Source organism: Emydura macquarii, unplaced genomic scaffold, assembly GCF_026122565.2.
Source record: "Emydura macquarii macquarii isolate MOO-44397 ecotype Brisbane River unplaced genomic scaffold, CSIRO-AGI_Emac_v2 contig_2473, whole genome shotgun sequence".
Taxonomy (NCBI): Eukaryota; Metazoa; Chordata; order Testudines; family Chelidae; genus Emydura; species Emydura macquarii.
Genome location: NW_027132610.1, coordinates 22617273 through 22642534, shown reverse-complemented (window position 1 = coordinate 22642534; position 25262 = coordinate 22617273). Strand labels below are relative to the sequence as shown.

At 41.8% G+C, this 25262-nt stretch overlaps 1 protein-coding gene across 2 annotated transcripts in view; it reads right to left on the bottom strand.

Annotated features, from left to right (window-relative positions):
- Positions 1-877: 877 nt before the first annotated feature.
- The window catches only part of TSC22D1 (TSC22 domain family member 1), a 136137-nt gene continuing 111752 nt past the window's right edge, over positions 878-25262 (bottom strand). The window contains exons 1-3 of one of the 2 annotated variants that reach the window (XM_067563158.1): positions 4485-5344; positions 3996-4047; positions 878-2254 (exon numbers count right to left, since the gene is read on the bottom strand). In XM_067563158.1, coding sequence (XP_067419259.1) covers positions 2000-2254; positions 3996-4047; positions 4485-4609 — 432 coding nt within the window. In that variant the 5' untranslated portion in view covers positions 4610-5344 and the 3' untranslated portion in view covers positions 878-1999. Of the gene's footprint in view, positions 2255-3995; positions 4048-4484; positions 5345-25262 lie in introns of those variants that run through there. The other variant, XM_067563154.1, reaches the window with a different exon arrangement.

Here is a 25262-nt window from a genome sequence, read left to right as displayed (position 1 = left end):
ATTTCCAAATTTACACCAACTTGACCCTGTTGTTTTTTTTAAATTACAGTGAAAAAAATTATCAGTCAATGGTAGTGCTGAGAAGTGAGCATGTAGATTTTGTGCCTGGGCTGGTAATTTTTCATGACAATTTTACAAGGCTGAATTGATGCTGTGTTCCAAGTTTGCATCATCCCATTTCACAAATGGACATTGGAAGAGTGAGAAGCGAACTGCTGAGAATGAGGGAGTGAGGAATTCTTGGACCCCCCACTTTTCAGCACATTCTAAATCCCTCAAAGCTCTACCTAGTAGGTACAGTTAAGAATGATGTTCTCAGGAAGCTACAGTAGCTACTTCATTTGTCACAGGTACTTGGATGGTTCTGAATTGCTGCCTCGCATGGGAATGCCTAGTTCCACATGAGGAAGTGCAGTTTGTTGCTAAGGAACCGCTGTTGTCTGAGGTTTACGGGTTCATTGCTGTTCACAGGGCAGATGTCCATACTATTACACTAACTACTATAGAGGGAGCAGAAGGCATCCAGCACTTCCTAAGAGCTGTTCAGCATCTCACAGGATTGGACCAAACGAGAGAGCATTTTTCTGGCACTCAGGCCCCCTTTACATTCTGTATTGTTTGCTTCATTTTAGGATTCCCACCCCTCCAAAACAATACAGTCTTTTTCCCTGCCTCTTTAAAAGTCGGTTTATATGGCACCTATATTTTTAATTTTCACTTTTAAAAACGGATACCATTATAAAGTTTGTGGATTTTTTAAAACACAATTTAGTATAGAAATCTCTATCCAAAACAAACTTAATCAGGTTACATTGGAAGATAGATTGCATTGAAGTTTGTAGAAATTATTATGGTTAACCTTACAATATAGAAGCAGTTGTTTATCAACATCTTATGCTTTATTGAAGGTTGACAAGTGCAACAGTTAAATACATTGACGTGTTACAACTGTTTAGATAACATGCACAAAAACATATGCATACTACTATACAGATCATATGCAAAAATCCATACTGGGAAACCCAAATATTTTTAATTCTTTTACTAGCAGGAATTGATAGTTTTTTGAAGTGTTTTTTCCTGTCTTAAACCAAACTACAAGTGAACAAAGATTACTTCAAATATTCAGCAGCCAGAGAAATTCAGAAATTACACAAAAAGCATAAATCTGCCCAATTCTGATCAGCTGCGTAGGTGCATTCTTATTTATGTAGCATTAAAAAAAAACCTATCCAAACTTCATCAGATCAGCCAATGAAACAACTAAATTTCAATCTGTACAACCTAAATAGTAGTTACAGTTTTCTATTTTACAAAGTAATTACACAATACACAAATATACATTAGGCAAATAACCTTCATTGTAATTATCCTGTGTCCCAACTCTGTCACCTACCTTCTCTCTCTCTCTCTCTAATATAGCTTTATGCACCTGTCCACGACTTCAGAGAACAGTGCAAAAATTTGCACTTAAGGTATCAGGTGACAGTTTTAATGTTGAACACTGAATTTACCTTTCCCTCTTTTCTTCTTAGATCCTACGCATCAGTCCCTACTATGAATCCCCAACTGGGTGTGGGGTACTGATCCATCACTTTTATTCCAGTCCATTTCTTCATGTTTTCATCCTTGCATAAGTTACAGCAGTGGATGGATGTAAGATTTAAAAGAAAATTCAAGCATGCAGCTCCATTTCTTAGCCATTGGCAGAAGCTACTGAAGTCCCCAGTGTATTTGTGCTAATTCTCTGGAAAAAAAGTGTTTTGGGTTTTTGTTTTTCTTTGAATTCACCAACTCCTTTAGCCAAAAAAATGACAGATGGGTGCTTAACACTGAAAAAAAGACATCTTGTGATGGTGTGTGCAGTGCACAAGGTCCTTGAGTCTGGACTGCAGCGTGTAATGAAATGGATGAGGTGTGGCTGTGGCAGATTTCCACTAGTCCTCTTTCCTCTGGGTAGTCCAGAGCATACTGGCCACAAAGGCCAAGGCATTGGAGACTATGCTGAAGATCCTGAGCCCTGTGATGCTGGCTGGGCAGGCTGTTGTGTTGTCCCTTGTGACTGGGAAGAAGGTGGGGAACCAGTCTGCAGCTGTGCTTGGAACTGGGCAAGTTGCTCTGGGCTGGCCAGTGTTTTCAGCAGAGTGTTTTCCTGCTCCAGCTGGGAGTTCTTCTCAATTAGCTCTTTGATTTGCTCTTTGAGGACCTCCACTTCCTCCCTCACAGCATACATCAAATGGCTCTTCACCAGATCCTGAAACACAAGAGAGAGTGCACAGATCAGGCAAGAGGTCCAACCTTACGGCAAATATCCAACCGTGCCCAGCCCGAGAAACAATAGATCCAACCCAACTAAGTAGGCAGCAGAGGATGTGGATCCAATTCTGAGAAGGCACAGCACCAGTTAGGCTGACCAGACGTCCTGATTTTATAGGTATAGTCCCTGATATTCAGGGCTTTATCTTGCATAGGTGCCAATTACCTCCCATTCCCATCCTGATTTTTCACACTTGCTAACTGGTCATCCTAGCATCAGTGGATGGGCTGGAGAAATCTCCATTTACTAGTGTTCATAAAGCATTTTGAAGATGAACATGCGGAGCCTGTGCACCAAAAATACCCAAAAGTAATATTGGATGTCCAAGGATTGGGCTTGTAAGCATTAGCGAGTCTCATTACAAACCCGACCAACAGCCTGGTCACTAGTTTGTCTATTGGATCCCCCTTCCCTTGCCAGCTCACCTATTAATTGATCTAAATATAGAAAAATACCATCTAACTGATTCAGGTTGCAGAGGGGTGTTTTGGTTCTAAAGGAAGCCAGGCTGGGCCATTGAATTCCCCCACGGCACGCTGTCTTCCACCTTCAGCAATCCACAAATCACCAGCCAGCACTGCTCCACGAACGTGCCTCCGATGAGGAGTGGGATCGCTGCCCGCCTAGAGGCAGGGTCGATGGGGCTTCACTGACGAGGTGCGGATCCGGGCAGCAGCCCGCTCTGCTTCTCTCGTGGCCCGGCGCCGTGTTAGAGGCAGGAGGGACCCTCCTCCCCTGCAACAACTGCTCTCTCCGCCTCCCCCCCCCGCCCCGCCTCCTCGGAGCACCGGCTGCAGCTAGTTCCTACAGTGCAGGTTGCCGCATTTCCCTCCCTCCCTCCAGTGTTCCGTGGCCGAGGGTGACGTCAAAGGGACCTGGGCCGACCACCCCCACGCGCCTCAGCCAATGAGCTGCCGAGTTATTTATAGCTGGGAGTTAAAGGTTCGGAGTTTGCCTAGCAACAGTAGGCAGAGAATCCCGTGAGAACAGCTACAGGCACCGCTCTAATAACAAAGAGCAGCCAAGGCGGAAATCAAAAATCAGGAAAAATTAGGCACGGACACAGGGTTTGTGCGCTTGGTTTTTTCTTCGTCTTTTCTGGGTTTGTTTGTTTTTTTAGGGGATTTTTTTTAAACCGGCTTCCCCCCCCAATCGTGCAGCACAGCCCATTATTTCCCCTGCACTTCAGGGCATCAGCCCCACTGTGCAAGATCCAAGGCACTTTTTTAATTCCCATGCTTGCTGGCAATGGAAGGTAAAGCAGCTTATGATGATGCCCCTATTGGATCCATCGGCACACTGTGGCTTGGAGGTTTGGGGGGAGGGGGGTTGAAAAAAATGGGAGTGGAAATATTATTTCATCCCCCCCTCCCCCCCACAGGGAGTCAAGATCGATCATTTTTAAAAGGCAGCAGCCAAAATGCGATGCCGTCATAGCCATCTAAGGCATCTATAGGGAAACGTATACACTCCTCGCATTTGGAAGGCTTTCATCACTCTATATATTATATATAAAAAACCCCCAAACCTAAAAAACAACCCAGCAGCTTCCCTATTAATAAACACGCCCATGCATCGGTTAAATATGACCCAAAGAACCTTGATATTGTGAGTACTTCTGTTCACAACTCCTGCTCTAAACATTTAATTGTATTTTTATTGAATAATGGGTACATACCATCGCTTGCTCGATTTTGTTGTCAATAGCTACCACACTTGCACCAGAGGAGCTGAAAAAGGGGAAAAAATATAATCAGCAGCTGAATTATTTACAGGACAAGAGAGTTGAATGCTGATAACTAGCTGGCTGAGAAATATATCCCGCACTGACTTAATACAGCTGTTTATGTCATCGGGATGCTTCAATGCAGTAAAACCAACCTGTAAAGCCACCTCAAACCGCCCGCAGGATCAGAGATCCGGACATTTTCCCTAATAACCCACAAAGATGGAGCTTAATTACATAATGCGGTAAAAGCGATCTGTGTCCCGCAGATTCAGGCTCTCGCAAAATAAACGTGAAACACACCAGCCACCCCCGTACCACTGCAGCTTCCCAGTGCTGCCCAGTCCGATGGACAAAGGAATCAGCCCCCTGGCATTCACCTGCATTACTGCAAATATTCCAACATGGAAAACAAGCGCGGTTTATACCATAGTTATTTACCTACTGTCGAGTCTCAAAGAAGAATTGTCGGTGCCCAGCAAGGATGACAAGAAAGAAATTGAAAAATGTCTTAGTTGATAAACTCCTAGATCCATTGCCACTGGTCTACAACATTGGGCATTCATGCAATTCCAGCCAGAAACACCCTTCAAAGAAAAAAAAACCCCACAACAATGCAGACAGAGATCCTCTGCTGATCTACATTAATCTCTTAATTTAATCTCGGCCCGCGGGGGAGTGGTAGGAGGCTGGCTGGATAGATAGAATTTTAAGAAGACATCAGTTTGTGGCGGTATGATCCTGGAAGATGCTGATCCCACGGCTGCGCAAAGAAATCTCCGAGGTCAGCTCTTCTATACTCAGCAGAAAACCTGAGGTTCCAGTCCCATGGCATAATATATGCAAGAGAGTCAGTGCCTATTGGCTGGCCGGTCATTCGGAGCCGCCCCCCGCCAGAACGGCTCCTTTGCATCTCGTTAGTAGCTGTGAACCGGCACCAAAATCCAGTTACCCTTAATCAGGAGACCCCTTTTCTCCCACATTAAAAATACTAGCATTTGCAAGGAACCGCATGAGCACCTAGCAAGATCTCTCAGTGCCACCCGCAGAGTTTGGGTGCCAACAGCAGCTAAGAAACAAAACGATCCAGTGCCCAATTTAAACCCTTCCAACACGTAAGAGGATTCGCTTAAAAGATGCACAGGCTGATTTTTGCCTGCAGAAAAACTACACATGCAAAGTTCATTCTGGGTAGAAACGATCGCTGATGTTGGAATTCAATAACAATGTCACTAGGCTTACGTTTAGTTACTCCAATGCCGCCATCTACTGGCGCAACACTATACCTTTAGATAAAAGATGATAGAGTATGCACGATGGAAGAGTATCAAAGTGAAACAAATCCTAGGACACCCCTACAATCCAACCTCCTCCCCCCCCCCCCCCTTTTCATCAGATCCCTTAGAATTTCCTTGGTGAAACCAATTCCGACAATACAATGCTTTATTTTTTATTCATTCCGTCTGCAGTTGACTGTCATGGCATAACATGAGAAGGTTTTGTAAAGAACTATTATAGGTAGTTCTTGAAAGAACAAGATCTGGTTTTCATATGAAAGGACAAAAGGAATTTCATGAGGATGAGAAAGATTAGAAGCAAGAAGCTGATAGGATGGTGTACTTTAGGCACACTCATGGCTCCTGGGCTACCAGCAGTTTCACCTAAAAATTACAATTCCTACACAATTTTACAGTGTAAGGATTGTGCCTAACACCACAGCACTTCAGCACATGTTGGCATAGGTAAACAACCAACTAGTTATTCAATATATTCTTATGATGAATGAATTCATGAAAATATTTGCAGCAAGAAGCAAATTATAAATGAAACAACCAATATCACTGTTTGGGCAAATTCCCTATACTTGTCTATTCTTTTATCAAATTTAATGGCCTCTGTGCCCTTATTATAGCCTTTAAACCATTTATTTATGATATTCAGTCACCAGACAATTCAGAAAATACACACAGCATGAATCTGTAAAATTCTAGACAGATGCTTTTTGACACTCTTATATAGTAACAATGAAAATGTCTATCCACTCTTTTCCAGATGAGGTAATACAACAGTTGCTTTTAAACTATAGCACACAAAATAAAGAGTTTTCTTAAATTTATCTCAATTAACCACAGCATATTTCAAAATGAAGATGTTACAGTTCTAATATTTTATTATAAAACAAAGTCACACATCCAGAACAGAATGATTTAAAATGGTGTCCTTTCTTCACCTAGCTATTTAACAGGCCCAATTTATTAATTAGAACAGTACAAAGCATGTGATCTTAAATAAAGCTGCAAACACCCTTTAATATACATAACCTATAAAGTATCAACATTCGTGTGATTTAAACATACAAAACAGAAAAGCCAAAACTCTTTACTCTTCTGTAGTGCAAGAACTTTAAATATATATTACAGTTGTCACTCTCATAAATGCAGAAAAGCTAGAAAGGCAAGGAATAATCGCCTTAAATTTAACTTTAGCTTTAGCATGTCATCATCCTTCTTAGAGAGATTATTTTAGCCTTCTTGGACTACTGTTCTTTCATTCAGTAATGCCAGCAGAGTGGCGCAACTAACTAATCCTACTCATGAGGGAGTTACATTTAAGAATACTGAGCTTTACAAAAGTGTTCTCCCAACACCAAATCACATGCATTTCCCTGAAGGGAGAATTCCCTCCTTACACCTCTGTGTTACTTGAAAAATAGTCACATTTCTCATGCCTCTGCAATGTTTCCCCCTATCTTAAATTACCTGCACCTGTTGACCATGCAATCCATTCCAATTTACTTAATATTAAACACAAACATTAGGACATGTATTGGGCTCCTTCTGCACTTCTGGACAGGCAAAATGACATCAGTAACCATATATTCCTTTCATACTCTTTGGCTGTCCAAGAGGTTACACCTCTTGTCAGCCATTGACCATGCCAAGGTGACCCATGTGTTTGTCAGCTCTGAACTTAACTACTGCAACATGCTCAACCTCAGGTTGAAAGTGAAAGCTCCAGATGGTACAGTAGGCAGTCCCTCTTCTCACCTACCAACTATGAGAATACATCACCCTGGTCCAGGGCTCTTTGCACTGGTTCCCAGTCCAATACTTAATCCAATTTAAAACCCTAATCTTCACAGCTCTTAATGGCTGCACCCCAAAACTCTCAGATCACCTCTCACATGGGAGTTAAGCTTCCCAAGGACACTGTGATTGTGCCTAAGGATGGTGGTTGTCCCACGAAGTGATTGTGACTAAAATGAAACTTGCAAGTGCAGGGGACTTGAGTCTCCTGGCAGGTGGCAGATTATTTTTTCTGAAGATGGTTAAAATCTCTTCACATTAGGTTTTCCTGAAGTAACCTACCTCAAGATGGCAAGTGATAAAAACAAAACACACACTTGCTATGCCGTCTCTTGGTGTGGCAAGAGCAAAGAGTCAGACTGCTGTCTTTCAGATTAATTGGTATTTGTAATTTTGGTTGCGCTCTGATTCAAGGGTCATGGGCACATTCTAGTTAGATCAATGTTTCTGGTGTAATGATCAGTAATGATTCCCTGAAATTGTTTTTAGAGGTCTACAAGTCTGAGTCAGTGCATAGTTAGCTGCATCTGGGTTCCAACATTTTGTCAACAGTGTGGATGGGACAACACAGTAACATAAGCATGCTGTCCTGTTCACTTTGCAGAAAAAAGAAAGTGTTAAAACACAGATGCTCCTATGTGTCATATAACTGTGTGCTGACATGATTAGACTTATAACATCTGGCCCACAGATTATGTAGAAAAACAGCAAAGTGTCAGGGAAGACCTTAAGCCTTAGAATCCATGGATTTTTCCACCTCGGTCAATATCTATTTTCCCTGTTTATCAGGGAATTTCAGGAGAGTTATAATTCTCTTCACAGTAAGAACATAAGAATGGCTGTACTGGGTCAGACCGATGGTCCATCTAGCCCAGTATCCTGTCTTTTGCAGTGGCCAATGGCAGATGCTTCAGAAGGAATGAACAGAATAGGGCAATCACCAAGTGATCAATTCCCAGTTGTCCAGTCCCAGCTTCTGGCAGCTGGAGGTTTAGGGACACTTAGAGCATGGAGTTGCGTCTGATGATCTTGGCTAATAGCAATTGATGGTTCTATCCCAGTTATACTTTTGTCCTTCACAACATCCCCTGGCAACGAGTTCCACAGGTTGACTGGGCATTGTGTTATGTTTGTTTTAAATCTGCTGCCTATTAATTTCATTGGGTGGCCCTTGTTCTTGTGTTACGTAAAGGGGTACATAACACCCTATTCATGATTTTATAGACCTTTATATCATATCCTCATCTTCTCTTCCAGACTGAACAGTCCTGGTCTTTTTAATCTCTCATCGTATGGAAGCTGTTCCAGACACCTCTCATTTTTGTTGCCCTCCCTGTATTTTTTTCCAATTCTAATCCATCTTTTTTAGAGATGGAGAAGCAAAACTGTATGCTGCATTCAAGGGTGGGTGTATTATGAATTTAGATAGTGGCATTATGATATTCTCTATCTTATCTATCCCCTTCCCAATGGTTCCTAACATACTGTTAGCTTTTGTGATTGAGCAGTGATTGCACACTGAGCAGATGTTTTCAGAGAATTATACATGACGATGCCAAGATCTCTCTCTTTCAACTCCTTTAGACCTCCATCATTTTGTATGTACAGTTGTGATTACTTGGCATTAACTTGGCATCTGTCACTGACTTTCATCTGCTATTTTGTTGCCCAGTCACCTAATTTTGCAAGATCCCTTCCTAACTTTTCACAGTCAGATTTGGACTCAACTATCTTGAGTAATTTTGTATCATCTGCAAACTTTGCCACCTCACTGTTTACCTCTTTTTCCAGGTCATTTATGAATATGTTGAACAGTATTGGTTTCAGTACAAATTCTTGAGGGATCCTGCTACTTACCTCTCTCCATTGTGAAAACTGACCATAACTCCTACCCCCCGTTTCCTGTTTTTTAACCAGTTACTGATCCAGGAAAAGATCTTCCCTCTTATCACGACTGTTTACATTGCTTAAGAGCCTTTGATGAAGGACACTGTCAAAGGTGTTCTGAAAGTCCAAGTGCATTGTATCCACTGGATCACCCTTGTCCATATGCTTGCTGGTATCTTCAAAGAATTCTAATAGATTGATAAGGCATGATTTCCCTTTACAAAAGCCATGTTAATTCTTCCACTACATATTGTGTTCATGCGTCTGATGATTGTGTTCTTTCCTATGGTTTCAACCATTTCCTTGGTACTGAAGTTAGGCCTGCCAACCTGTAATTGCTGGGATCGCCTCTGGAGCCATTTCTAAAAATCAGTATTACATTAGTTACCCTCCAGCCATCTGGTACATAGGCTGATTTAAGCGATAGGTACACACCACAGTTAATAGTTCTGCAATTTCATATCTGAGTTCCTTCAAAATTCTTGGGTGAATATGATTTGGTACTTGTGACTTATTACTATTGAGTTTATCAATTTGTTCCAAAACCTCCTCTGTTGACACCTCAATCTGGGCAGTTCCTCTGATGTGTCACCTAAAAAGAATGGCTCAGTAGATGCTCAGCATCTCACAATAAATGGGCCACTTGAGATGAACAATCCAGTAGTACTTTGAAGTTTTGCTTGGTTTTTGTTTTATAAAAGTTTCATTCTCTTCTCTTTTCCTCCTGTAAAGTCTTTCCTTTAAAAAATTACTTGTTTTTGTTGGTTTCCTACCACTAATCTTGATCTGGGTTCTCCCCTCATCAGTCCTGGGTCTGACATTAACATTTACAAAACAAGACAATTCAAAGGAGAGCAACAAAGATGCCCGCTCAAACTCATTTCTCCCTTTCCCTTTGTTTGGTGATCCCACCTCACTATCCCTTTCTCTTCTCTCCTGCTAACCATGTTTTTTGTTTACTACCATAATGCAAACAATAAATAGAGTTGCCAAACATGAAGTCTACCCCCACTGAACTAGGCACTGTACATTAGACATAGTCCTTCTCCACAAAAATTACAATTTTGGGTCCCCAGTTCTAGAAATGCTCACATAAGAAAAATTCTAGACATTCAATGGGACTACTCACATGTGTCAAGTTACTGCTTTATATAAGACTCTGTAGTATTATGGGCTAATTTCTGTCCTATTTAAAACCTGAACCTGCAGTAAGATTCTCACATGCACAGGGTCCACCCACACAGAGCTCATTGCAAGAATGTATCACCTTTAGGAAGCTCACATTTGTAAAGTACCACAGACATAGTATACATAAAGCACTGAAAAAATAAAGTTATACATAATGCTAAAATGTATTTGGCAGGTAAAGAAATATGTCCTAGTATAATGCTAATCAAGTAGCTGATATGCATGTTATGATCTTTATATACAGAGATCAATTAACTTCCTCAACAACTGCAAATTGTTCCATAGCTGAAAAGATTGTTTGGGAAACTACTTTTTGTAGGGATTACATTTTTTTATTTTTGTTTTTCTTATTAAAAATCACCTCATCTCAGTAATACTTAGCCCTTAAAAAGCACTTTTCATCTTCAGCACGTAATTCAATAAATATTTGTACAGACTCATTTAGACCCTGTAACTTGTTTGAAGTTCAGGTTTGTTTGTATGTATATGCTTGTTAAAGAACCCCACACTCCCCCACCCCCGGTTTTTCCACTTCCCTTGAGTTTTTTATTTAGTCTTTCAAGTATCTTGACAATATGTCTCCTCTTTAGAGCAGGCATTAAAAATACAGAACAAATATCTCCCAAAACTGAGATAATCTTAATTCTTGTCTACACTATAAAACACTAGAAAAGCTGATCATTCCAGGGACTGTGTTAGAACATGAGTAACACAATTTTAACTATATTACTCAACTGTAAAATACTGAAATACAATCAAAATGTGGTTCAGTCCCAAGTACAGTATGAACCAACTGTGTTGTAAGCACATTGGTGATGCAAAGGAAGACTGCAGTAACTGAGTCCTGCAAAACATTTGGCTTTATTACTTTAGAGAGGATTTTAATGTGGATGATATTGAACAGGACTAGTGGCATAAGTAGTAATGAGTTGCCTTAAAAATTTCTAAATACAAAAAGAATGGGTACCTCGTAACTGTTTTTCGAGATGTTACACCTAATTCAGAATGGACATAAGCGTGTATGTCACATGCATCAGTCCCAGAAATTTTTCATCTAGTGGTAGCCGTAGGGCTGGCTCTAGTGCCCTGTGCAGCGGCATGCGTATGTGCCCATATATAGGCGCTGCTGGCCCTGCCCCCTTCCAGTTCCTTCTTGCCAGAACTCTGACAGTGGGGAAGGAGAGTGGGCTGTGGAAAGGACATGGGCAACACATCTCAAAGAACAGTTACGAGATAAGTAACCGTTCGTTCTTCTTCGAGCTTGCTCATGTCCATGCTGAATTATGTGACTTGCCAGCAGTACCTCTGGAGGTGGGCAGGAGTTCATCAGCATTACAACTGCCACACCACTCTGCCAAAACTAGCATTGTCCAAGCTTGCTGTGTGATGGCATAGTGGGATGCAAAAGTATGGACTGAAGACCATGTAACAGCTCTGCAAATATCCTGTATTGGTACATGAGTCAGGAAGGCCGCTGATGACGCTTGAGCCCTCAGAGTGGGCTGAAAGGGATGCTGGGGGTACCGCCCCTGCCTGCTCATAACAGGCCTGGATGCAGGCTGTAATCCACGATGAGATATGCTGGGACGACACTGGTTGCCCTTTCATGAGTTTTACAATAGTGACGAAGAACTGCGTGGAGCGATAGAAGGGCTTGGTCTTGTCAATGTAGAATGCTAGGACCCTTCTAACGTTGAGGGAACTGAGATGTCTCTCTTCACTGGAGCTGTGTGGCTTCAGACAGAAGACCAGTAAAAATATGTCCTGATTGACATGGATATGGGAGACTACTTTTGGTAGGAACGCTGGGTGCAGCCATTGCTGAACTTTATCTTCATAAAAGACCATGTAGGGCGGTTCCGAAGTTAGGACTCTAATTTCTGAAACCCACCCTGCACTAGTGATAGCCACTAGGAACGCTACCTTCCATGACAGGTGTGAGAGCACGAAGCCTGTGGCTTGAAGGGGAGTCCAGTGAGCCAGGAGAGAACACGGTTCAGGTCCCATTGGGGATCTGGGTTTTGGAGCAGAGGGAAAAGAATCTTTGATGGTGAGATGTTCTGGATAGTTGTCTTCTTGGTGAGATGTTCTGGTGTGCTGCCCAGCAAGTGAATCGCTTCCACTTAGCCAGGAAAGACACCCTCGTGGAAGGCTTTCTACTCTCCAAGAGAATTGTCTGAACTTGAGCCAAGCAACTCTGCTCTTCCCTACTTATCCATCGAGCTTTCATGCTGTCAGGTGCAGGTAAGCCAGGTCCAGGTGTAGCAGCCGACCCCAGTCCTGGTAAAGGAGGTCTGGCTGCAATAGGAGCATCCAAAGGTGGGCCACCAATAGCTCTAGTAGCATCCTGAACCAACGCTGGTGAGGCCATGCCGGGGTCACCAAGATGACTCGTGCCCTGTCCCTCGATTTTTATGAGGTTTTTGTGTAGTAGTGGAACCGGGGGAAAGTGTACATAAGGCAGCCTGACCAAGACAGGAGAAAGGTATTGGTCAGAGAAGCGCTGTCGAGACCCTGGAAGGAGCAAAAGGGATTGTGCTCCCTGTTCTCGATTGTCACGAAGAGGTCCACTCAGGGAGTACCCCACCTTTGGAAGATAAAGTCTGTCACCTCCAGGTGTAGTGACCACTCATGGTGAAAGCAACAGGACCTACTCAGGCGGTCTGCTAATTCATTCCTGGCCCCAGGAAGGTGTACTGCCTCCAGCTGAACATTGTTGCTCACACAGAGATCCCACAAGCGTAAGGCCTCCTGACAGAGTCGAGGATCTAATCCCCCCACCATCTGTTGATGTAGTACATCGCAGCTGTAGTGTCTGAGAGGACCTGCACAACCTTGTTGGAGAGGTGAGGCAAGAATTTCTTGCATGCTAGTCAGACCGCTCTGAATTCTTTTATACTGATATGAAGAGCTAGCTCGTCCTTGTTCCAGAGGCTCTGAGTCCAGAGTACTCCAAGATGGGCTCTCCACCCTAGATCCAAGGCATCTGAGACCAATGATAACATTGGCTGTGGACCGCGAAGGGTACTCCCACCATCACGTGATGTAGATTCGTCCACCATGATAGAGAGATAAGTATTCATGACGGGGGGCCGTGAATTTCCTGTCCAGATGGTGTGTGGATGGGGAGCATACTGTTGCCAGCCACATTAGCAACAGTCTGAGGTGCAGTCTGGCGTGACGAACTACATAAGTGCAGGCTGCCATGTGGCCCAAGAGGCTGAAACACACCCTTGCCATGGTGAGGGGGTGGGCTGATAGCTGGGCTATGAAACCTGATATTGCCCAAAATCTGGCCTCTGGAAGGAGTGCTCTGGCTTGCATAGAGTCTAGAACTGTGCCAATGAACTCTATCCTCTGAACCAGTATAACCATCGACTTCCATTCATTTATTAGTAGGCCAGCACTCGACAGGTGTTTTGTATGACCTTGATGCTGTGTTGGACTTGCATGCTTGACCGACCACAGATCAGCCAGTCATCTAGGTAAGGGAAGACATGAATACTTAGATGTCTTAGGTGGGCCGCAACTACCACCATGCACTTGGCAAACATGTGTGGTGCCGAAGATAGGCCAAAGGGAAGCACTATGAACTGGAAGTGCTGGTTGCCTATTGTGAAGAGCAGGAATCTCCTGTGGCCTGGGAAAATGGAAATATGCATCCTGTAGGTTGAGGGTGGCATAACCGTTGCCCAGATCCAGAGAGGAAATAATGGTTGCTAGGGAGACCATTTGAAACTGATTTCTTCAGATATCTGTTGAGGTCTCGTAAGTCCAGAATAGGCCTTAGCCCTCCCTTCACCTTCAGGATAAAAAAATAACAGGAATAGAAGCCTTTCCCTTTCCGATCCTGGGGAACCTCTTCCACTGCACCCACCTGTAAGAGGGTCTGAACCTCTTGTATGAGAAGTTGCTTGTGAGAGGTGTCCCTGAAGAGGGATGGGGAACGAAGATAATGGGGCGGAAGGGAAACGAATTGCAGGGTGTAGCTGGCAGCCACCGTGCTTAGTACTCAGCAGTCTGTAGTTACGGCTGACAAGGCTAGGAGGAAAGGGGCAAGGCAGGAGGAAAATAGTAGGGAGGTTGGATCTTGGCAAACAGCTGGTAGGCTGCCCTTGGGCGTATCCTCAAAATGTTGGATATTCTCAGCTGTAGGCTTGCTGCTGAATAAATCTTTCGACCCAATAGATCCAGTTTTTTGGCCTCTTTATTCTTAGGAGTGGAACACACCTGGCCCTGACTGTTGCACTCATTGGTAGTTGCGACCACTAATGATCCTGGGGAGGAGTGAGTGTTGAGGTACTCGAACCCCCTTATCGGCACATAGTACTTTTTCTCTGCTCATTTCGGTGGGGGGAGAGAGGGGCAGGGGTAGGCAGAAAGGCCGGGGTCTGTCAGTCAAAGTGCCTTGACCAATTTCAGCACCCCTTCATGGACTGGACGGGGCTGCTGCTGCCAAAACACCAAAGAGCTCGTTGACTCTCTCTCCTCTACCTGGAGGCCCAGGTTATTTGCTACCCGCTTTAACAGCTCCTGGTGTGCTCTAAAGTCATCCAGCGGGATGGCTGTGGACAGGCTACTACTGCCTCATCTGGTGAGGAGGAAGAGGAGGCTGGTAATTGAAGGGGTGCCGGATCCGCCTCTCTAGTTGGGTTAACCTCTAATGGACTGTCTGAGGGTGCCCCCTACTGGTTTGAGTCCACATCTAAATTCGGTGCTGTGCCCAGGGTTCCTGAAGAACGTGGTACTGAGGTCCCTGAGGACAAAAGTCCGTGGAACCATGGTCTGTGGAAACCCCCACAGGTTCCAAAACTGCCAAGGACCAGGCTACTGGTCCAGAGACCACATGCCCATGTATGGTATTATGGGGAACCCGGATGACTGACTGGAAGTCTGCCCTTTGGGAGGGACTATGACCTTTTCACCCCAAGTCTGAAAAAGAGCTCCTGGATGAGCATGGAGGCGTAACCGAGTGCTTCTCTGTGTCGCCTTTTGATCACCAGTGCTCCAATGTTGGGGGGTGGTGACAGGAGCCCAATGGCTGGGTATCCCGCGGCAGTGTCTTGTCCTTAGTTTTCTAATAAGGATTTGGCAAGTGGTGCCGAATGACCAGGGATCTGCCTCAAGAATCCAATCGCTACCTGTTGCCTGGATCCTGATCTCTGGTGACTGCTGGGGGCTGGCGAGCGGTGCTCTGCAGATGGGGAGCGCTGCAGTGTGTCTAGCGTTGACATTCCCCTTGATGAAGCCTCCAAAGGGGTGGTTTGCTCTCAGTGCGCAGGCCTCCCTTCCTTTAGGGTAAGCAGCACCTGTATAGCCAGGAGGTCCTTCATCGCCTAGAATGCCTCAGGTGTGGTAGAAACCACTAGGTGTCACGGCCATCTGCCACTTCCTGGGGTCAGTGGCAGTGTGGGCAGTGGACTCAACACCCGTACAGACGGAGATCCTCTGGAGGTCGATGGAGACAAGTGCCTGTGCCTTTCTTAGCTGGCTTCGGTGCCGGCGAGCGTCCTCTTTCGGCGTGAGCCTTCTTTGGTCGTTTCTTTGGCACCGGAAAAGTCAAGTGGTGCCAGGAAGATACCAGCGCCAGGGAAGCACTTCTAGTCGATGCCGCAGTGCTTGGCGCCAAGTCTGACCTCAGTTCCAATGCTAGTCTAAGTGCTGATTCCATCAGGAGGGCCTAGAGTCTAATATCTCAGTCTTTTTTGGTTTGTGGGTGAAAGCTTTTGCAGATTTTGCACTTTTCTCACACGTGGGCTTCTCCCAAGCACTTCAAGCAGCTCTAGTGCAGGTCACTTAATGGCATCGGCTTCTTACAAGGGCAGGGTTTAAATCCTGGGGATCGGGGCATGGCCTGACTCTGAGTTAAATGTGCTAAACTAACTTCTAAACTACTAAGAAAATCCAACTATATACACTAGATTAAACAAGTGAACCACTAGGTCTGTAACCACTTGCGAGAGCAAAAGAGTGTTCCAGCACCGTCACATGCGGTAAGAAGGAACTGGAAGGGGGAGGGGCCGGCAGCACCTTTTATACGTGTGCCGCTGCAGAGAGCACTAGAACCGGCCCTATGGATACCACTAGGGAAAAAATTTCCAGCACCAGTGCATGTGACACACACACACCTAATTCAGAATGAACATGAACAAGTACTCAGAGAAGAACCATTTGTATAATGGAAAAAATCTAGTGTAAGAATTTCTGTCAGAAATTAAAAAAAACTAATTACCTAGGATGAAATCTTGGCCCACTGAAGCCAATAGTAAAACTGTCATTGTTTTAAATGGGGACAGACTTTCCAGCTAGTTTTAACAGAGCTGATTGATTTAACATCAATTTGGTCAAATTAAAGGGGTTGTCTTTTGACTAGCTTCTCTGACTTAACTGTGAATTTCATACTAAGGACAGAGGAGACCATTATGATCATCTAACCTGACACAGGACATAGAATTTCAGACAGCAATTCCCATATCTTGCCCAGTAACTTGTGGTTGAAGTAAAACATCTCTTTTAGAAAGCCATCCTATCTTGATTTAAAGACTCCAAGCCACTGAAAATTTACCACATCCCTTGGCAGTCTGTTCCATAGGTTAAATTGCATCTTATTATCAGTTTGAACTTTGCTGACTTCAACTTCCAGCCAATGGACTTTGTTATGTCTGCTTGTTAAATTAAAGAGCCCACAGGTAACCAGATATTTCTGTAGGGTTTTTTTTTTGTTTGTTTTTTTTGTTTTTGAACTAGAACCTTAAAGCTATTTAAACCTCTGGTTTGATTACATATGAATTTCTTTTTTCATTATTTTTAAAAAAAATGTTAGGGAAGATTAAAATCTAACACCTCAAGTGAAATGAAAAAGAACTAATGTGTCACTTACCATGCTTGTAATTTTGTTTTTGCCATCAGCAAGTTGTAGAAAAAATGAACTACGAAGTGGAAAGAACATGCATACTACCCTACATTCAACCTACGTGGCCAGCAATAGTATAATGTGTAATTACAGTACATTATTGAGGATATGCTCTGCACGTTGCATAGAAGACAGAAGGAAGCATGGAGATTATGTAAAACTCAAAGGACAAAAAAAAGTCAAACTAACTTCTCTGAGGATATGATACTGGTCACAGCTCTTTTATTTCTACAGGAAAGCAGAATAGCTAATTAAACCCGATTTGCTTTAATGAGGATGTCATCAGTAATCACTGATTTTAATGGTGATGCAATAAATCTTTATTTTTTAAAAATAAATCTGCATCTCTCCAGTTCAGGAGTGTCAGCAAGGAGAGAGGGACAGGTTACAATCTTTACCAGACACAGCACACCCTGCAAGGAACACAAACGTCTCTGGAAGACCTCAGGGGTGGGAAGACTTGACATCTCTCTTCTGAGGTTACCAAAGAATCCTTCCAGAGACAGGAAACTATATCTAGCAATACAATTTGAATTACAGGATTGAATCTGTTGTATATATATCAGTGGCTTTCAACCTTTCCAGACTATTGTACCCTTTTCATGAGTCTGATTTGTCTTGTGAACTCCAAAGTTTCACCTCACTTAAAAACTACTTGCTTACAAAATCAGACATAAAAATACAAGTGTCACAGCGCACTGTTACTGAAAAATTGCTTACTTTCTCATTTTTACCATATAATTTTAAAATAAATAAATTGGAATATAAATATTGTATTTACATTTCAGTGTATAGTATATAGAGCAGTATAAACAAGTCATTGTCTATATGAAGTTTTAGTTTGTACTGACATCATTAGTGCTTTTTATGTAGCCTGTTGTAAAACTAGGCAAATATCTAGATGCGTTGATGTATCCCCTGGAAGACTTCTGCATATTCCCAGGGGTACATATATACCCCTGGTTGAGAATCACTGGGGTATATATGACCTCATTGGGCTAAATCTCTTGGATTAAGAGATCCATTTAGCTTTCATGGTTACTCTCTACCTTGGAGTTAGCAACCAGGACACTACCTACCTGAATCTAGCGCTGATTAGATATGAAGTACCATCTAATTTGAGAACCAAACACTTCCTTATCTGTAAATTCAACCCTATACTAGAAATCTGAAATACTTAACCCTAAGAAAACTAAAAGCTCCCCTTGGAGCACTATCATTGCTTCTGACCAACAATCAGGGCTGGGAAAGGACCCACCCACTAAAAGAGTTAGTGCTTTTAAAATTTTAAATGAGACACTCCTTGGCCAGGGACCCAATCTGTGTTTCCCTCTTCATAAACCACAATCAGGTTTACTCCCATCCTCACTCTAACTATTGCATAACTGACCCTAAAGGGATGGGGGTTAAAAAGACTGATCCAGGACAGGGCATTTTGGTGTGTGAAAGGTTGGAAGAACATTACAAGAGCTCTTCTTCCTCTGACACCGTCCAGTTCTCCAGCATGGACCTCACTTTTATTCTTCCTTTTTGACCTCATACAAGAGATCAATTCTTACCTTTCCCCGCTCTGCAGCCAGTACACAGACTTTCAGAGCTTCCTGGCTTCAGAAGACTCTATACAATTTCATCTGATACATCCCTCTGTGTATTTGCCAGAAAACGAAAGTTATTCATAAAGTTTACATTTGATTCCATGCTTTCATCTGTACCTCTAACAAGTATTGGTTTCCTTAAAGGCAAAGGAAACACCTTGGAGGAAAAACCACCCACGCTACAGAATCCTGTTGTTCTCTAAAACATGTGTTACGTATTTTCTGAACTGCACTCAAACATTAAATGAAAGGAAATTACTGGAGTATTTCTAGTTACACCTACCATGAAAAGAAGAAACAAAACAACAATCAGGCAGTCACTTGGCAGCAGTGAGATCACATGCATTTGAAAAGCACGAATTATCTTGTATTAGAATGTAGCGCTCAGAGGTCCATTCTGATAGGCCAGCTGGGCCTTCTTGGTGATGTCACAGCCACACTTGCTCCCAGCAATGCATGGCTGGAACCTCACCACCCAGGTAAAAACAAGAAATCCCTAAATGTCTATGTATTTAATTGGGCAAGAGGGGACAAATTATCTTCTCCCATCTCTCTTTCACCCTCCACCTATGCATTTTTATTCTGCTCACCCCTTCACTTCCTGTCTCTGATTTTTCTTTGTATTGCTCCCGGTAAAGTTGCATTGGGCGTCTTGAATTGGCTCCTAACCTATTTTAAATTAATTTCAAAGCAGCCCTGCCTTTTGTCTAGTAGAGCAGCTGGACTCGGTTTCTAGCTGGACAGCAGTTTCCCTATGATGGTCACTTCCTCCTTCAGCTACACATTTTTAATATTAAACCTATTCTTAAAAAATTGCATTAGAAGCCAAATCAAGACTCCTAGGGATTGATTCAAAGCCCCCTGAAGTCTATGGGAATCCTTCCAAATAAGCTTTGGATTAGGCCACTATTACAATTACTTAACAGCAAAAGTCTATGGGATCTTGAAAAAAGGAAGGCAAAAATATAGGGGAACAAAATGGGGAGAAGAGAAATTGCTATCACACCCTGTCCTAAATAAGCAACCGGCCTGCACACTAACATTTTGTTTTAAAATCACATTCTGTTAGGGAAAAAAAATGGGGACTGTTCATCACCCCATTTTGTCAGAAACTAATGTTAAATATATTATATAGAGAAAATGTGTTTAGAACCTTTTCTCTACTATATTCTCTTATCCTTCCACTTTGAAGCATTTTCATGAGGGAATACTAATGTCACACAAGGCCCACCACCTTTTGTGTGTGCATTCGCAGTCTATGTGCACACTTCTCAGGTGTTATGAAAACATACTGCTTTCAGTATCCTTGTGCTTCATAATACCCCCAAAGCATTCGACCAATAGCCTACTACTACACCAACAGGTACGGTTAAATGCAAAACAACCCAACAATAATGCAATGTTAAGGTTCCCCAGAAGTCAGAAGATGCCAAAGTTCAGGTTTGACAGACAAAGCAATAGGTTGGCCTACTATATCAGAAAATTCTAAAGCTTCTGATATTTTAAGGAAAAATGGAAGATTTTCTGGGAAAGATTTTGGGAAATTTATTTCCATTTTTCATTTGGTTCTAGTGCACATGCTTTAAAACACAGTGTTTATTGACAATCACACCATTTCTTAACTTTTGAGTATTTAAATCATGCAACCTCAATGTTGCACTAATCTAGTTTTTACATTTAATGGTCTAGAATATTTTTGAGAGAATAAACAGATTCAGGGTCTGAGTCTCCATTCCAGATGAGTTGCACTCTGCCAGGATGGTGTGATTTTAAATTAAGGCAATTAAAAACAAAATCATTGAGTGGTTGAGACTTTGAAAATTTGTGCTATTGTTACTTGAGATTAAAATTTATAATGAACTAAATTGTAAATCCTGTTATTTTTTTAAATGCCACTACTGGTACGGTAACTTATTTGCATATATAGGCAAAAACAAAATATTGAAAATAAAGGCTTTGATCCTGTAAACTTTTAAGCAAGAATGTAACTTTACACAGTCTCAATAACTTCAATGAGACTACTTGTGTGCTTAAAATTAACAATGTGCACATAAATGTATGCAGCATCGGGGCTAAAATTCTATTTAATAAAAATTCTCATAGTGGCATAAAATCTTTATCACTTCAAAACAAAATTGTTTCTGTGACAACAATGAAAAGTCATTTAGATTTCCAATACACTGAAGTTACTATGAATTTTTTTTTAAACATAGGCCAAATTTTTCAAAAAATAGGGTCCAAAACAAATTTTTAGGCACCGAATGGGGAGCTTTTCAAAAGGATTTAAGTAATTTAGCACTAGTTCCACTGATTGTAAACTACAACATGGATGGAGAAGTATCGCTTGGTCAAAGTACCTCAGCTTTCTTGACTTGTGGAAAATGAATATACTGGAAGGTTATGTTGATTATAAATAAAGCACAAGATATCGATTGATCAATTTTGTGTTTGATTTGAATTGTTCTCACAGAAAGGCCCTGGATTTGTCTTTTTACATTCAAAATGCTTATCTATGCTGAAAACCTGTTAGTAGACAATGTCTCTCTGTAAAATCTGAAAAACTATCATGAACCAGAAAAACAATAAAATAAAATATATAACAAGTAGGAAGAAAGGAGAAGTTGATAGTAATGACTATAAATCAAAAGCTAGCAACTGCAGAAAATTCATAAGGGAAGCAAAGGGAAACCTGATGGCCAGCGGAGTTAATGGACAATAAGGAGTCTCAAGTAAAATTAGGAGCAAAAAGAATCCTGGTCCATTAATAGATAGAAATGGTAGAATTATCAATAATAATTACACTTGGCAGAATTAGTTTTATTATTTTAATGAATATTGATGTCTATTTTAAAAGATATTTTAAATTTTTATCTATTTAAATTTTCACAGTTGCTGTAAATTATGGGAAGAGTCAGACAATAAATATTTAATGAGCGTAGATGTTGATATTCAAAAAGTTAAACTTTATGACCATTAAAAATTGTCACCTTAATGTCGAAATTTACAAAGTAAATATCCTTAAATCAAACTAAGTTCCCAAGCAGCATTTTGCTTACTTTGCGCCTATCTGTAAATTTCTATCAACAAAAAAAGTGTGGGTGTGGTGAAATGTAAGTTTACTCACACTTACCAATTAAAATCCACTCCTTCCAAGCCTAACAATAATGCAGAAAAGGCAGAAGTGTTCAATACATATTTCTGTTCTATATTTGGGGAAAACCAGGTATGTAAGTCTCCTCATAACACTTTCTCCACTAGTATCTCAGGAGAATGCTGTTTAAACAGCCGAGTCTAAAATTAGACATTTTTAAAATCAACTGGCCCCAATAATTTGAATCTGTGTGTTTTAAAAAAGCTGGCTCAGGAGCTCACTGCATCGTTAATGTTATTTTCAGTAAGTCTTGGAACACAGGGAACACTGGAACACAATTCCAGAAGACTGGAAGCAAGTTAATGTGTCAGTATTTTAAAAGAGTAAACGGGATGACCTGTGCAATTATAAACCTCACATCAATCCCAGGCAAGATAATAGAGCATCCTATATGGGACTCTCAGAATTAAAAGAGGGTCATATAATTAATGAAATCAACATGGGCTTATGGAAAATAGATCCTATCTAGCCAATTTGATATTTTTGTGATGAGATTACAAATTTGGTTGGTCAAAGTAACAGAGTTGATGTAATATACTTAGACTTCTGTATGGTGTTTGCCTTGGTGCCACACAACATCGTGATTAAAACACTAGAATCTAAGACCTCTGATCAGAGAGATCTGGATGGCTTGGTAACCTGGGTGTAAGCAAACTTGAGTTTTAATGCAGCTAAATGTAAATATACATATCTAGGAACAAAGAATTTAGGCCAACATTAACATGGCACACATTAATTAAATAGATTACATTTTGACACTGATTAGCCATCTTTTTTTTTTTTTTTCTATAGCAATTTCAAACTATGAAATAGTGGGGGTGCATTAAGAAAAATCTATCCCAAGTGTAAACTGTAAAAGCCTCAGAGCTACTCTAATTTATTCTTGGGTTGCCCAGGCCTCTCTCTGAGCTGCAAACTACAGGGAATAGTCACAGCATAGTGATGCTGCAGTGCAGCATCTTTCTTTGCTTGTACCCAGGATATGCTTACTACACAGGAAAATGGAAGGGACTGGTGTATAGACATTCACCAGTTTTACACCAGCAGGGGAAAACTGGAGGTATTGCCCTGGGGGAAATCTGTTGTCTTTAGGACCCCCTTCACACCATCCAGTGGCATAAAAGAGCCTAAGGACATGAGAAAAGCCCTTTAAAACTGCAAGCAGAACACAAATTCCATAATCTGGAAATAAGATATCATTCGAACACTGCTGTCCTGGACAGAAGCCACCACACCCAGCCACCCTTGACCTAGGCTTTCCGAGAACTGCAGAAGATCTTCTTCTTAATCTTTACTTGGCAAATCATGTATTAAAAGATTAGAGTTTAGAATTTCATACCTATGCAACACTTGGTTAATCTCTTTAAACTACTTGGCATTGGCTAAATTTATGTTAACATTGTCCCTATTAATTACGAAGCAGTCCTCACCATTGCCTAGCATTGTATTAGGTCTACTGCATGAAGAATATTGCACTAAAAGTTTTGTGAGCCCTTACAGTCCTTCATACAAAAACAGGATTTGAATTGGGTCTGTGACCCAACACTTGTGTGTAGCTGTCATCTTATTCTCCAAAATCAGTTGTTGATTTTTTCTTTTTTTTAAAGCCTCTAGCCGTCCTGGTTACCAAACCCTCTTTTCCCCCCCTACTCCTAAAAAGAGATGTCTAGGAGCCTGAAACAGCTCAGAGAAGTGAGCTTCCTCATTCAGCTTAGTGGGGAGTTAACACAAGGACAATTTTAAAATGCCACCACCATTAACCATTACAATGCTATCAAAGCATGCAAGGGAGAGGAGACCATATGAGAAAGGTCTGTACACATTTACTGTGAATGGCTTCTCACCAGGAGGTGGCAGCGAGGGCATGTCTCCACATTTAGTTTACAGCAAGATGGGGTGTGACTCCACACCTCACCAGCCAGCTGTGCACTAAATGTCCATGTGCACCCTGCCGACTGCATTAACTGCTCTTTAGATTGCTTCGATCTAGTCCTCGTTGAAACAGGACTAGAGTACCATCAATCCCACCACACTCCCTCGCCATTGATTTGACCAGTGGAGGCAAACGGACAGAGAAATATAGCCCAAGGGACTTCTAAGCCCCACTAATGGGGAGCTAACCACACAGAGCTCACAAAGGCATCCAAGTCTCTCCACCAAAACCACTCTAGGCAACCTCCAGAGCTGTGAAAGCCTGCCTGGTCTGCTCTTGTGCTAGGTCTAGGACACATTAATTCCTCCCTGGCTCTCCTGGCTACTGCTATTCCCTCTACTAGAGGTGCTCTGCAAATTCAGGAAGACACCACTGCATCAGTCACACCATTCAAATTCTTGTGTAACCATGATGGCTAGAAGCAAACCATTTTTAAAATGAAAGCTGAAATTTTGATGTCATCACACCACTCTGGGAGCTGAAGTAATTGGTACAAGTCTGTGCCTGAATCTGGCCTGCCCAAGGGTGTATCTGAATCTCAGAAAAGGGAGCTCAGCAGAGCCCATGTGATCATAGTCTGAATATCTGCATTATCTCTTGAAAGTGGATGGAGCTTGGAAGTGTGCCACCACTTCTCCCATCCCTTACAATTTGAAACTTGTCCAAATACAATAGATCTTATTGGGAATTCATCTTGCAAAGCATTAATTATATTAATAAAGGTTTCCAGGATCATGCCCTAGTATGAAGTGTCAGTGGATGCTGGAATACTATGTAGAGTTCTGATAACCACATTTTAAAAAGGATGATGAAAAACTGGAGCTGATGCAGAGAAGAGCCACAAAAATGGTTTGAGGGCTAGAGAAAATACTTTACAGTTAGAGACTTTAAAAGCTCAATCTGTTTCTTTTATCAAAAAGACTGAGAAGTGACTTGATTACAGTGCGTAGGTACCTCCACAGGAAGAAAATACTGGATACTAAAGGGTTCTTTAATCTAGCAGAGAAAGACATAATACGAACCAGCAGCTGGAAACGGAAGCCAACCGATAAAAAGAAATAAGGTACCATAAAAAGCACTAGTGAAAGTGATTAACCATTGGATCAAGTACCAAGAGAAGTGGATCTCTTGAGGTCTTCATATCAAGACTGGATGCCTTGCTGGAAGGTATGCTTTAATCAAATAAAAATTATTTGGCTCAATATAGGAGAAATTTAATGGTATGTATTTCACAGAAGTTCATCTTAGATTCTCTAATGGTCCCTTCTGGCCTTAAACTATGAATGGAACAAAGAAGAAAGAATGGAGGGAGGCTGCTATCACTGCTATCAAGCAGGATTAAGTTTAATTTGTTGTTGCAGTCAGAAATCTATAGATCTGTATTATTGAACAGTGTTAGAATTGTACACCTAACCTTTACTTGCAATTTCCACAGTTAATTTATTTTCCCCTTTTTTGAAGCCAGC